Source organism: Dipodomys spectabilis, unplaced genomic scaffold, assembly GCF_019054845.1.
Source record: "Dipodomys spectabilis isolate Male_0828 unplaced genomic scaffold, ASM1905484v1 ptg000052l, whole genome shotgun sequence".
NCBI classification, from domain to species: Eukaryota; Metazoa; Chordata; class Mammalia; order Rodentia; family Heteromyidae; genus Dipodomys; species Dipodomys spectabilis.
The window spans coordinates 3,387,175-3,401,093 of NW_024870729.1; the positions used below are offsets into that span (position 1 = coordinate 3,387,175).

Here is a 13,919-nt window from a genome sequence, read left to right on the forward strand (position 1 = left end):
CTGGAAGTTAAAGAAAGTCCTTTATTTTCCTGAAAGCAAAAAGGGTCACTTTTTTTGGTTGTGGGCAGCAGTTTGAAGGAGTCTGTCTTCACTGGTCGTGTGCCATTTGCTAGTCAGTTCCTTGGTCTGGAGAATGTTCAGGTGAATGAGATGAGAGTCTGAACAGATTGCCTCAGCTCCTTGTAATACACTCAGTTCTGTACAGTTGCTAACTTGCCTTGGGTTTTGGCCACCCTGGGAAAGGAGTGGAGCCCCCTTTCACGATGGGTGGTAATTGACTACCATTGGCTCTCCCGATTGGGATTGAGGCTTTCACAGAGTAGTAGTGGAGATGCTCCCTGAAAAAGAATTTCATTCTTGCACTGCTGTTTTGCTTTTTCCCTCCTCAGTGGGCTACCTTGAGAATGGAGAGAGGAGCCAAGGAGAAGAACCACCAACTTTACAAGCCCTATACCAATGGTAAGACTTGAGTCTTGATCCTTAGGCTAAGGGTCCTTTGATATAGGTCTCTAAGTGCTTTCATTTGTACACTGGTTGAATTCATTTCTGATGCTATAACACAATTCCCAGAACTGGGTACTTTGCAAAAGAGAAAAAGGGTATTTAGCTCAATTTGGATAGAAATTTGGGGCTCCCTAACTGTACCACATGGCAGGAATATGTGAACGGGAAGAAAGAAGGGAAGGGTCTATTACTTGGCAAAAGAGATCTCACAAACTTGAGGGGCCAGGTTTGCATTTTAAAAACAACCCAACAGGGCTGGGAAGGTGGCTCAGTGGTAGAGCGCTTGCCTTGCATGCATGAGGCCCTGGGTTCGATTCCTCAGCACCACACAAGCAAAAAGAAAAAAGCCGGAAGTGGCACTGTGGCTCAAGTGGTAGAGTGCTAGCCTTGAGCTGAAGAGCTTGAGGGACAGCGCCCAGGCCCAGAGTTCAGGCCCCACGACCAGACCCAAAAAATAAAAAAAATAAAAAACAACCCAATATCATGGGAATGGCTCGCTCCATCCCTTATACCCACTCCCACAGCATGATAGGCTTTAATAGGCCAGCAGCCTTGTGACCTAATCCTCTTCCATGAGGCCCTACCTTAAAGGTCTACCACGCATTGGGAACCAGGTTTCTAACTCCTTAACCTTTGGAGCACACATTACATTTACAGTTCATGGCATAAGATGTAGGCTATGTATCCTGAGTGTTTTTCACATACTTTGCTGAAGCATGCCACTTGACAGGTGTGTTGTATTTTTCAGGAATAATTGCAAAAGATCCTACTTCACTAGAAGAAGAAATCAAAGAAATTCGTCGAAGTGGCAGTAGTAAGGCTCTGGATAATACTCTGGAGTTTGAGCTCTCTGACATTTTCTACTTTTGCCGGAAAGGAATGGAGACTATTATGGACGATGAAGTGACCAAGAGATTCTCAGCAGAGGAATTGGAGTCATGGAACCTGCTGAGCAGAACCAATTATAACTTCCAGTACATCAGCCTTCGGCTCACTGTGTTATGGGGGCTAGGAGTGCTGATTCGATATTGCTTCCTCCTGCCACTCAGGTGAGGAAAAGTGCAGTAACAGAAAGCCTGATGCTCTGCCTCACTCTATGCAGGACCTCCCTATCTTCCATTTTAGAAAGAGGATAGTGTGGCTTTTGCTCTGGCTTAGAAGGGCATACTAGCATTACTCTTTCAAGATCTGTGAATATTCAGGATATTAAACAGCAATAGTTGGGTTTCTTAAAGACAGATCGCTTGCCTAGATGGACTGAATGCAGCCAGGGAACATGGTGTACTTTCTGGCCTGTCCACTCTGGGCATGGCCTTCTTTCCTGAATCCTGCTTCTCTGATACAGAGGCAGTATTGAATTCTAGCTTTCTGTGTCCTGTGCTGTTCTGAGTGTCGTGCCAGATGCTGGTACCTTCAGGCCTTACTTCTTATTGCTTCACAGAGGCTTTGCTTCTGCCAGGCTGTAAAGCTGAAGAGAGGGGAAGCCAGCAGGACAGCAGGTGCCCGAGGGCAGCCCAGGTGACCCTAGGGAGGCCTGTCATTCCAGCTGCTGAGGCTAAGGAGACATGTCAGTGAGGGTTAGTTTGGAATCACAGGGGAACTCTAGTTCTAACACGAAACACCTATTTCTGTGAAGAGCTCTTCATTTTAAATTTTTATTATTTTTTGGCTGTACTGGAGATTGAACTCAAAGCTTATGATACGGGTACAATTCAGATCTGTATTTTTGATTCTTGTCTCCTGGGCTGGTGTGATGTGCTCTTGTCTTTTACAGGATAGCGCTTGCATTCACGGGGATCAGCCTGCTGGTGGTGGGCACCACTGTGGTGGGATACCTGCCAAATGGAAGGTGAGTAGGGTGTGAATGTTCCTGCAGGGAGGAGGAGGCACATCATTCTGGGAATGGTGACTCACAGCGAAAGGAGACCACTTGTTCAGATGCTATTCCAACCCAAGAATCTTAGATGGTTAAAGAAACCTCATGCTCACATTGGCATCCACATTAAAGACTTTCATTTTGTGCCTGATCTTGATCAGTGACTGTTATTTTGGCCTTCCAACCCATATATCCCTCCCACTTTAAAGGAAGCAACTCCCAAAGGGGTAGTCTGGGACTCAGATATTAACATATTTTATTTATAGCGTGTCTGGTGGTTTGGAGTTGTTGTTTGTTTTATTGGTGGTTCTGGGTTCAAAGCCAAGGCCTGGATTATACTAGTATCTCTGCCCCCAGCAGAGATCATGTGTTTAGTTTTATGTGTTCTGTTAAGTTCATAAACTTATTAGAGAATAAGTGCTAAAAAAAATTATTTAGAATACAGGGAGGGTTTTTTATTTTTTGAAACCTCAGAGGAAGTTGGAGAGCCAGTAGATCTCTGTTCTTCCAGGCTGTGAGGGGGCTGCATTCAGGCCTGCCTCAAGTTAAGTGGGCAAAGGAACCTAGGAGACCATGGTTCCCCTGTGCTAGGAACCATAACATGGGCGAATATAATCAAGCTATGTTGCATTTCTTTGTTTTCTTGAGAGTGACTACAAGAATGAAAATACATTACAGGGTTTTACTATATGTACTAATGCTTAGAAAAGTACTTGACAGACTGTTGAGTAGTTAAGAGTCAGCAGCTTGTCCTGTCTTCTTCTATGTCAAACAAATCTTATCATGTTGTTGCAGGTTTAAGGAGTTCTTGAGTAAACATGTTCACTTGATGTGTTACCGGATCTGCGTGCGCGCCTTGACAGCTATCATTACCTACCATGACAGGTGAGGGGACTTGGTAGCCATGCAAGGGGAGAGCAATGACCAAGAATGTGGCCTGCCTGCACTCAGCCATACTCCTTAGCTTTTAGCTAGCTTCTGATGACACTTGTGAGGTGAGAATTGTTTTCCAAAGGAATTCCTACACACTCATTCTTGTTGCTTTGCGTATGTTTTACCCCCAGGAAAAACAGACCAAGAAATGGTGGCATCTGTGTGGCTAATCATACATCTCCCATCGACGTGATCATTTTGGCCAGTGATGGCTATTATGCCATGGTAAAACAAGTTCTGTTTCTATTGTTTTCTTGAAATGGGACTTAACTTACTTAGCTGAATCAGTGCTGGGAGACTTTTGGACCCTTCACAGAACACAAGGCACATATATAAGTATGTGATTACGTGTGGCCTCAACCTAGATTCCCTTGGGGAATGCTAAGAACTTGGATAAGAGCTGTTCTGAGCAGAGTAACAGAGTAGAGATTGTTCCTTGAATATTTGGTCTGGGTATCTGGCAGTCAGATGGTAGACGATTCCAGGGGAGAGGGGAGCCAAGGAGAGCTAGACTTGAGAGCATTTGAGACTATCCAAGGAGGATTACTTTATAGAACTTGGTGGTTATTTTGACTTAAGTGTTTAGTTATATTTTTAGTTACAGACCTAGGAAATGTAGGATTGGTGAGTCTGAGTACTGTTTTCTTGAAAGAAACTTAGTTAGCAATCAACTATTTGAGGGTGAGAGTTTGGGATACTTACTTTGTGGGACCAGGGGAGCAATTGTGTGAGAACGAATTCACTGTTAATTATTCCTTTGTCTGGGATTAGGTGGGTCAGGTGCACGGAGGCCTCATGGGTGTTATTCAGAGAGCCATGGTGAAGGCCTGCCCACATGTCTGGTTTGAACGGTCTGAAGTGAAAGATCGCCATCTGGTGGCTAAGAGGTAAATGGACAAAATAAGCATTGCAGGAATACTTCTTGATGCTGAGCCTATAAAATTTCCACAAGTTTTGTGTTTTGTTTTGTTTTTTCCTGAAATTGGGAACATATAGTTTACAGAAATCTGAGTATTGTTTCTAAAGTTAATAACGTTTTATTATACTCATCCTAATAAAATATGAGTCTTTTTTTTCCTCTTTGGGCAGTGCTGGGAATGAAATGGAAGGCCTTAAAGGCAAGCATTCTATTACTGAACTACATCTCCAGCCCAAATAGAAGCTTCCTTTGATGTTTGACTCTCCAAGTGAATTCATTATTACTAATAAAAATCAACTTAAGGCTGTAGGTAATTTAAAGAGCTTTGCACAGTATACATGGAGGCATTAAGACTTTATTGAAATCAGCTGTTGTTTTTTCTTCAGCGCTGGGGGCCAAACCTAGGGCCTCCAGTCAGCAGTGTATCCCACAATCAGTGGAAGACCATCTTTTATAGAGACAGTGAATTCCCCCCTGCCCCCCAACACTGAGTTCCCTTTGCTGTATCTTCGGGATAGAATACTGAGCCAAGGGGACTAGAGAACTGTCTTACATAATTTTCTGCTGCTGTAACAGAATGCCTGAGACTAGAAGCTAGAGATTCCAAAATTGGATATCTATATCTGTATCTGGCATGGCCTTTCTGTTTTGTCATAACACAGTAGAAAAGCAGAAGGGCTAGTGATTATGTATAGACAGACAAAATGAGGGGTTGTCTTGCCTTCCCCATGTTCGAGGTGACTCAGTCCTGAGGACTGCATTTATCAGTTTTTCTTAAAATCTAGTTTCCTCTTAATGGCCTTATCTCTCAACACCACCATGGTGACAGTCGAATTTCACCATCTTTTTTTTTATTTATTTATTTTTTTCGGTCAGTCGTGGGGCTTGAACTCTGGGCCTGGGCGCTGTCCCTCATCTCTTCAGCTCAAGGCGAGCACTCTACCACTTGAGCTACAGCGCCACTTCCAGTTTTCTGGTGGTTTATTGGAAATAGGAGTCTCACGGTCTCTCCTCCCCGGGCTGGCTTTGAACCGTGATCCTCAGATCTCAGCCTCCTGAGTAGCTAGGATTACAGGCGTGAGCCACCAGCGCCCGGCTTTTTTTAAATTTTTTATTGTAAAGATACTATGCAGAGGATTACAGTTACATGAGGAAGGTAATGAGTACACTTCCTATTGGGCATTGTTACCCCCTCCATTGTTTTCCCCCTACCATCCCTTCCCTTCCTACCTTCCCCAGGTTCTTTTTTTTTTTTTTTTTAATTGTGATTAAGTGATTACATAATTTCCCAAATTTCACAGTATTGTGGAAAAATGATGCCCATTTAAAGTCACAAGTTCATTATTAACTTTCCTGGAGCAAATTGTCTATCATGGTCTATAACATATAACGATGTACACATATACACCATACATGTGATCAGCAGCATGGGGATATTTAGTAGTGCTTCGACCAATGAGTGGAAGTTCTTTGTTTCTTAAGTCCTGTTAATTTTGTTGTATCACCTAACATTTTGGATTTAACATCCACTTATCATCACCATCATTTTTTGAGTAAAGGAAGTCACCATTAGACCATAGTGTGGTTTAATCCAATGTGACCATTGCATAGTAAGATAGCCAGGGTTTATTGAGGGTATGGCTGTTGCTTCCTTCAGATAGAACCAAGTTTGCAGTATCCTCTGGGTCCAGACATTAGTACTGTATTGAATTGAACAATTATATGAGTTTAAAAGTAGTCATTAATTTTGTCTTCCCATCTAAATTTAGTGTCGAATAAACATAAATGCACTTTGATAACAAAGGGCAGAGAATCATCTGAACTTTTCTTCTTCTATAGACTGACTGAACACGTGCAAGATAAAAGCAAGTTGCCTATTCTTATCTTCCCAGAAGGTAAGAAGGGGTTAATGACCATAAAGAGCTTTGGGATGGGAAGCCAGTTAAGATTGTGACCCTGATATGCCTGGAAACCTGTCCCTCAGCCCTTGCTTGAGTTGTCTATTTGTACTATATAGTGTTAGGTCCCATTTAGACTGTGAGTAGGACTAAAAACTGGACAAAGCTCAGAATTTAGCACGAGTTTCCCAGTGTGAACTTTTTCAGTCCAGGAGTCCCTTACTGATGGCAGTCCTTGGAGTTTCTTGCAGTATCCCTCAGCCCTCCAAGTCTGCTCAGTGTCCCTGGTCCCTTGTCTAGGTCAAGTTGTGCTAGCTGGCGAAATGGCCACAGAGAGGAGTTTCCTAGCTCTGTAAAGTGTTCAAATGGATGATGACAAGGTAACTGTTTGAAGAGCTGCTAGAAGAATTGGAATTATTATAATTATGTTATACTTAGATGCTTTACTTCTACCTGCATTTTAGGAACCTGTATCAATAACACGTCGGTGATGATGTTCAAAAAGGGAAGTTTTGAGATTGGAGCCACTGTTTACCCTGTTGCTATCAAGGTACAGGACCTCCAAGAATGCATGCTGTCCTGTCACAGCTGGATAGGTGCTGACCATGTCAAAAAAAGTGCTAAAGGAGGAGAATGGGAGCAGTAAAGAGGTCCAGGGGCCTGGGCGTTAGCAGAGGAACCAGATCTCTGCTCACTACTGGATTTCAGAAATGGCAGCTTCTCATCAGCTCTGTGTTTGCCCCTCTCACTTGCTACCTCGCTCTTCATAGACCTAGCTCACTGGAGAGCACTCCACATGGGAAGGAGGCTGTGGGCTAGGTTGGTCCATTGGGTGGAAGGAAGGACTGACAGGTCTCTTCCAACACCACAGTGCAATAGGACTCTACGGCTTGGGTAGCAACGTCATCTCATGCCAATAAGCAGCTTCTCCACCCTGCCCCGCCCTTGTCAACTTGTCCTTTCAAGCTCCCTGGATACATGCGATGTGCAGCCAGTCAGCTTCACCATCTTTTTCTCTTCTTTCCTTCTCATCCTTTGAGTGTCAACAGTGGGTCCAAAGTTTTTCTTACAGAGTCCAGACCTGGGATTGGGAAGGTGGCTCAGAGGTAGAGTGCTTGCCTAGCATGCATGAGGCCCTGGGTTCAATTCTTCAGTACCACATAAAATAATAATAATAAAACTATATATTTTTTTTAAAGAATCCAGATCATGCCTCATCATTCTGTCAAACAGGCTGTTGGCAGTGTGGTCTAAGTACCTAGGCTGAAATCTTAGCAGGATCAGTAGCTGTGCCTACAGTTGAGGTTTAGCAAGCTTAGCATGTATTCTTAATTGCCTTGATTTTGGGGTAGGCCAATTCATGCAAGCTGCTCGCCTTTTGCCAGCTGAGCAGGGCACAAGGAAAGGCTGGCACAAGAATGACTGCAGGAGACCTCAGAGTAGCTGAGCCTTTTATGGAGAATGATGAGTCAGTGGATAGTCTGTTATCGGTGTCTACTGGGGCAGTGGGGTATGCTGTCTCCTGTGGGCTGACCTGCAGTCTAGCATAATGGGAGTCAGGCCTTTGACCGAGTATGCTCAGGGAGTTGCTAGTTTGGCTGGTCTTCACTTCAGTAATCATTCTTAGACATCAGCTGTGTGAACTGCACCTGGTGGATGCTTAAAATGCAGATACTGGGTTCTACACCAGAGTTGCTAAATGGACATTTTAACATGTCCCTGGCTAGTGATAATCAGGGATCTACTGGAAGTGTATTGCTGTGGAGAATAGTTTGTACCCATTGTTGGAACGTGGGCTCCTCTGCAAAGCAAATACATGTAAACTTTACATGAATTTTTATTTGGTCCATAAATTGGATAACTTTAGCAGCATCAAGGCTAATCATATTTCCACGGAAGTTAAGTCAGTGTCTGATTTTGAGGTATTGTTGTACTTTTGCCTTGTTTATACTGTAGTGCCAGCCCAGAGTGGAAGAGAGACTGAACTCTAACCCAAGTGCACACCACTCATTGTGCCTGGCTAACAGCACTTTCTTTATCGTCATGAACTTAGCTTATTGGTTGAAATTCTCCCTTCCTCTTAGTGAGTTCATTAAGCCTTCCACAGTTAAATCTTTTTTAGTTTCTGTTAGTAAGTCTCAGTGTTTTTTTGTAGTTAGCGCCATAATCTTAACATGTTTGTCTGATTTTGTTCTAAAACTAAAGCTAGAAAGGCCTAAAAAAAAAAAAACGTACAGTTAATCCCTATCCTTCAAGCTCAGTCACTTCCACATTGGTGGCCTTCTCCCAGAAAAAAGGGTACCCGTCGCATGTTGGTCCTGTAGAACAAATTGAAATTTTCTTTTCTTTTACTTGTCCACACTTCATTCCTTTGTTATCCCTCATTTAGAGTATTGCCCTGTTTATCACAGCCCTTCTACATACTGAAAGGCTCCACTGTGCTTCATGCAGCCTCAACACTCAGCTCTTCTTCTCTCTTCTTTTGTAACTTCCTCCTCTAGCCCATCTTAGACCAGGCTTTTCTGCTCCTGGGTTTTCTGTGTGTTTGGTGAGAGGAAGGTTTGTAGCTACAGCTGTATTTTCCCTAAAATACCATTGAGATAGCTTTTGCCTCCATTAGAGGCATTGACAAATGCCTACTTCTTGATGAAAAGTCCAGTCCCTGGTTGCAACCTTGAGAGACAGCCATCAGTATATAGCCATTCACTAATGGACACTGATTTAATCAGCACAGATAAATTCTTCCTGTCTAAAGAAATAATTTACGTTGTTAAATTATAAATACATAAATTGTTTTTGCAATTACATTTAAATAGTAAAATAGCATATTATAAGCTCTCTCATTGGTTCTTCAGCCTGGGGCATGGGAAAGATATAAAAAAGCTAGCAATTATACAAGAAGATACTTAATTTGGATGTATATTAGACATGTTTATAAGGGGATGCCATGGTGTTAATGAGGGGGGCAGGTGAAGATGGCAATAGTTAGGGAAATGGGTGCATGGGAGTAGATTATTCTGTTCAATGATTTTGGATGTATCTGGAAAGTTGAATAGTGTGTGTGTGTGTGTGTAGCAAATCGCTGTTGGTTGGAGGATAGTGGTCAACAGAGGCCTTACTGATGCTCTGCACAGAGCTGAGGACAGTTGAGTATGGCTCAAGGACAGAGCTGCTATGTACAGAGCTGCTTGCTTAATGTTTTCATGGGAGATGGGAGCTGCACTCTGCCCAATACTGCTCAGTGGATCCATTCACAGATATGCTCTGACAGCATACATTGCCGGACTACTCACATCCAGCTTCCTATGTTTTTCAGTATGACCCTCAGTTTGGTGATGCATTCTGGAACAGCAGCAAGTACGGGATGGTGACATACCTGCTGAGAATGATGACCAGCTGGGCCATTGTCTGCAGCGTTTGGTACCTGCCTCCTATGACCAGAGAGGTAGGAGCCTCCCTCCCCACAGGCATCCCCACTCAGCTGCCTGTGACCATGAGTCTGTGCTGTGATCTGATTCATTCTTTGTTACAGAAAGATGAAGATGCTGTGCAGTTTGCTAACAGGGTGAAGTCTGCCATTGCCAGGCAGGGAGGACTGGTGGACCTGCTGTGGTAAGTAAAGCCAACAGTTAGCTGAGTAAATCCGTCCAAAACACACCCGAGCAGGTGCCCAACCTCCTTTGCAAGGGCCTCTCCTTCCTGGTGTGGTGGTAAAACCCCTGGAGAGGGAAGGCTGGAATCTTTTTACCTGGTTTCTCTTCAGAATGGCCTGGGGTTTCCAGTGTACCAGGGCCCCACATAGTTACCACCTCCAGATGGGAATGAACTTTGGCTGGGTGGCAATCTCATAAATACAGTGCTTTCTCTGATCTCTGTGCACTTAGCACAGAGAGTTAGACAAACCATAGAAAGAAAGGCATTTCACTTATTGCATTTTTCTTGTTTCCTACTAGAGTAGGAGTTGACAAACTTTTTCTGTAAAGTCAGTAAATATTTTAGACTTTATGGGCCATATGATGCCTATTGTAACCTCTTCTGCCATTATAGTGTAAAAGCATCCAGAAAATGAAGAAACATAGTTGTTTCCCAATAAAACTTTATTTGCAAGAACAGATGGGAGGCTGGATGTGAAGCTGTAGCCTTTAGGCCAGAGTTTACTACCCTCATTCTAAAATCTGAGGTACTTACACTCCACATCAGGAGATCAGTAGAGACATACACTAGTTCAGATAAACTTTGCCACACTGTGTTGATGTCAGCTTTTGGAACAAGGGTCAAAGTTGTGAATGGTGGTGGACAACTGTCCAGTTGCCCAAGGAGTAGAGGCAGGAGTATTATGAATTGGAGGCCAGTCCAGACAAAAACAAAAGGGTTGAGAACAAGTGGTAGAGTAAGCTTGCTAGGTAAGCCCTGGGTTCAGTCCCTAGTATTGTCCTCAATTTTTTTTTTTTTTTAATAAGAGTAAGTAAGAGTCAGCTTCAGATGGGATTTGACTTGGTAGACATAACAAAACAGAAAATAGCATTACCTTTAGGTTTTTGGCCTTTTAAAAAATGCAAATGTTGGGCTGCGACTGTGGCTTAGTGATAGAGTGCTTGCCTAGCATGCATGAAGCCCTGGGTTCGATTCCTCAGTACAATATACACTGAAAAAGCCAGAAGTGGCGCTGTTGCTCAAGTGGTAGAGTGTTATCCTTGAGCAAAAAAAGCTTAGGAACGGTGCCCAGGCCCTGAGTTCAAGCCCCAGGACTGGCAAAAACAAAACAAAACAAATGAAACAAAAAATGCAAATCTTAGCCTGGTATGGTAGCACTCAGAGGTTGAGGTAGGATGGCAAATTCTGTTTTTGCCAGTCCTGGGGCTTGAACTCAGGGACTGGGTACTGTCCCTAAGCTTCTTTTGCTCAAGGCTAGCACTTACCACTTGAGCCACAATGCTACTTCTGGCTTTTTCTGTTTATGTGGTGCTGAGGAATTGAACCCAGGTCTCCATGCCTGCTAGGCAAGCACTCTGTTACTAAGCCACATTCCCAGCCTTCAAATGGCAACTTTTGAGGCCAGCCTTGAACTAGGAGATCATGTTTCAAAAACAAAACTGAAAATGTCAGTTTTGATATCTTGAATGCCTACTGTGCACCTCATGGTGCTTCTAGTACTCTGTGTAGTGGTTTTTAGCTCACCTCAGGTGACCCCACAGAGAGAGGTCAAGTTACTTTCACTAATGTCTCAAAGAAGGTCTGGAGCTGGAATTTGAAAGCAAACTGGCAGGCTTTTAGTTAGGAAGTTTATCTGTTACTCCATGTTCCCTTGTCATTGAGCATTGCTTCTTGACTGAGTTTTAGAGTAGAGCAGAGACTGAGGAGACTTCGGCTTTCACGCTTTGAAGAAGGAAACACTGGAGTTAAGCAGGGAGTTGGGGTGTGGGTGGGAATGGGAATGGGAAGGAGCAAATGCAGGTCTAGAGAATTTAGAGGTGTGCAGAAGTATGGATTGGCAAGGCCATCACCCTGAGAGTAGGCAGAAGAGTTCAGGCTGTGGCTGGCTCACAGTACTGTCTGTAGGGTGTAGAGATAAGAACTTGCTTTTCCCTGGGGCTGGGTGAGCCGCTCAGAGTTATGGGACTTGCCTATTACAAGGCTCTGGATTTCATCCCAGAATCTTAGGTGTAAACTTTATAAGTAACATTTTATAAAGGAATTTATGGATATTTTGAATCTCAGTACTTCCTAAAGCTTTGGCTCTTTTCCTTCTGGGGATACTGGAGTAAGTACCTTTTGTCCTCTATGCTTTGTGAGGGAAAGATGAACGTTAGTATACAAAAAATGTTAACCTCCTTGAGAAGGGTGGGGAGTTTTACAGTGTGTTCACCATGAATTGCAAATGCTGACCTCAGGTTCCCAGGAGTTCAGGCAGGTCTGCAGTCTGCTTGATGAGAGGCCCTGGTGTCCCTGTGTTTCCTGCTGGCCTGTGATGGGTTTTGAGCTGTTTAGGGTATCTCCAAAATGGGGTTGGTCAGGGAGCCTTTCCTGCTGTTACATTGACCTTTCTCTCTCAGGGATGGTGGATTAAAGAGGGAGAAGGTGAAAGACACATTTAAGGAAGAGCAGCAGAAGCTGTACAGCAAGATGATTGTTGGGAACCATGAGGACAGGAGCCGTTCCTGAGTCTGCATCCCATGCTGGCTGGAGCCTCTGCCTCCAAGTCCCGACAATGAGCCAGCAGAAGATGCTGCTGCTCCTGCTCCGCCTCCACCACCACCACCACCACCGTGCCCCACTGCTGCACCCTTCCAGACTCAGGATCCCAGGACTCCAGCTTCTTCAGAGCCACACAGGGATCCCTGGGCTCAGGCAGCACAGCCTGCCCACTGTCATCTGCTGCAAAGTTGCTGGGTGCTCCAGCCAGGACAAGATGCCTTCTTGTTCCCTTTACAATAAGCCCGTTGGAGGAGTGCCATTAAAGTCAGCTCTCCACCTGTGTGCGTCGTCTCGGGCTGAGTGGTTGGGAGGACTGTCCTCAACCTTGGTAGGGTTTGGGATTCAGTCCTTGTGGTTGCACATGTGCCAGGGACTTACTAGGGGAGGCCGGCACATGACTCCAGAGGAGAGGGTTACTGCCAAGATGGCTGGGCCTGCCTCTAGCCCAAACAGCACCCAGCCTCAGATCTCTGCAGACCCCATGAAAAGACTTGTTTGCAGGGGCATTGGGCCAAATGAAGTTTTAAAAAGTTCTGGAGCTCCTGCTTAAGGGGTGTCACAGGATGGGGAGAGGCCAGTGCCCCCTTGACCAGTCTGTGACAAGAGCCAGGAATCTGTGTTCAAACTCCAGGCTGAGCCTGAATTTCCCATGTGACTTGCACTTTGTTTAATGTGTGCCTCGTCTTCCCCATGTGTGTCATGGGTCAGCAGGGGAAGGGAAGGTGGTGACATCTACCTCACAGGGTTGTTGTGGGGACTCCAGTGCTACTATAAGTGACGGGGGCTTTGGGCATGTCTTGTGAGTAAATGAAACTAGATGGTGAATGAATTAAGGGACTTTCCCTTTACTCTCTGCCCCTTGAATGTAGCCCTGAAGAATGTATTCCCTGTCAAGTTTAGTTCTTGTACTTGAACATAATAACCCTGGAATGGCAGGGTCTGAACCTGACTTCCAGAATGAGGGTAAACGGCTCATACCAGGCATTTGCACATCTCTGGTTAGTTTATGGTTTCTAGGATAGACTGGTTTCTCCACAGGTGAGCCGTGGGATTGGAGGCGTATGCAAGGCATTGGTTGGTTGAGGCGGAGGAGAGGGTGGGCTGAGTTGGGGCAGTGTAGTATAAAAGTAAGGGAAAACAGAGGTCCTGAGGCTAGGTGAGGAGCCAGGTGAGGCCGACAAGGGTGTTGGTTTACCTTAGGTTCCACATCGCCACTGCAAAGGTAGATTCAGAGCCAGCCATCCTTGTGGGATCTGTTCACTTTCAGTATTGCAGGAGAGAGGGCAGTTTGCCTCAACCACCATCATCCATCTGTCTGTCCCTCCCTCCTACATACCTCCATACCATTGTGGAAAGGTCAGGATACCCCTTATGATTTTGTACCAGCTGTGGTGTCACCTGGGATTTGGGTTGTACTGTGAGTGAAGCCCACCTCTTGAGGTTTTGAACTGTCATTCAAGGCCCCTGTCCTGTTTGGTGGTATCCCTGCCACCTTCCTGTCACCTCCCCACATAATTGCCTGTTTCCTCAACCTGTCCCATTGCTAGCCAGTGAAAAGTTCTTTTCTCTCAAATAAAAACACTGTTATGACTAA

At 44.6% G+C, this 13,919-nt stretch overlaps 1 protein-coding gene across 1 annotated transcript in view; it reads left to right on the plus strand.

Annotated features, from left to right (window-relative positions):
• Nucleotides 1-13,919, plus strand: part of Gpat4 (glycerol-3-phosphate acyltransferase 4) — a 42,541-nt gene extending 28,622 nt beyond the window's left edge. Inside the window, exons 3-13 of the mRNA XM_042679433.1 lie at nucleotides 390-459; nucleotides 1,253-1,553; nucleotides 2,279-2,353; nucleotides 3,176-3,265; nucleotides 3,445-3,538; nucleotides 4,085-4,200; nucleotides 6,072-6,127; nucleotides 6,595-6,680; nucleotides 9,447-9,575; nucleotides 9,663-9,742; nucleotides 12,184-13,919. Coding sequence (XP_042535367.1) covers nucleotides 390-459; nucleotides 1,253-1,553; nucleotides 2,279-2,353; nucleotides 3,176-3,265; nucleotides 3,445-3,538; nucleotides 4,085-4,200; nucleotides 6,072-6,127; nucleotides 6,595-6,680; nucleotides 9,447-9,575; nucleotides 9,663-9,742; nucleotides 12,184-12,292 — 1,206 coding nt within the window. The 3' untranslated portion in view covers nucleotides 12,293-13,919. The remainder of the gene's footprint in view (nucleotides 1-389; nucleotides 460-1,252; nucleotides 1,554-2,278; nucleotides 2,354-3,175; nucleotides 3,266-3,444; nucleotides 3,539-4,084; nucleotides 4,201-6,071; nucleotides 6,128-6,594; nucleotides 6,681-9,446; nucleotides 9,576-9,662; nucleotides 9,743-12,183) is intronic.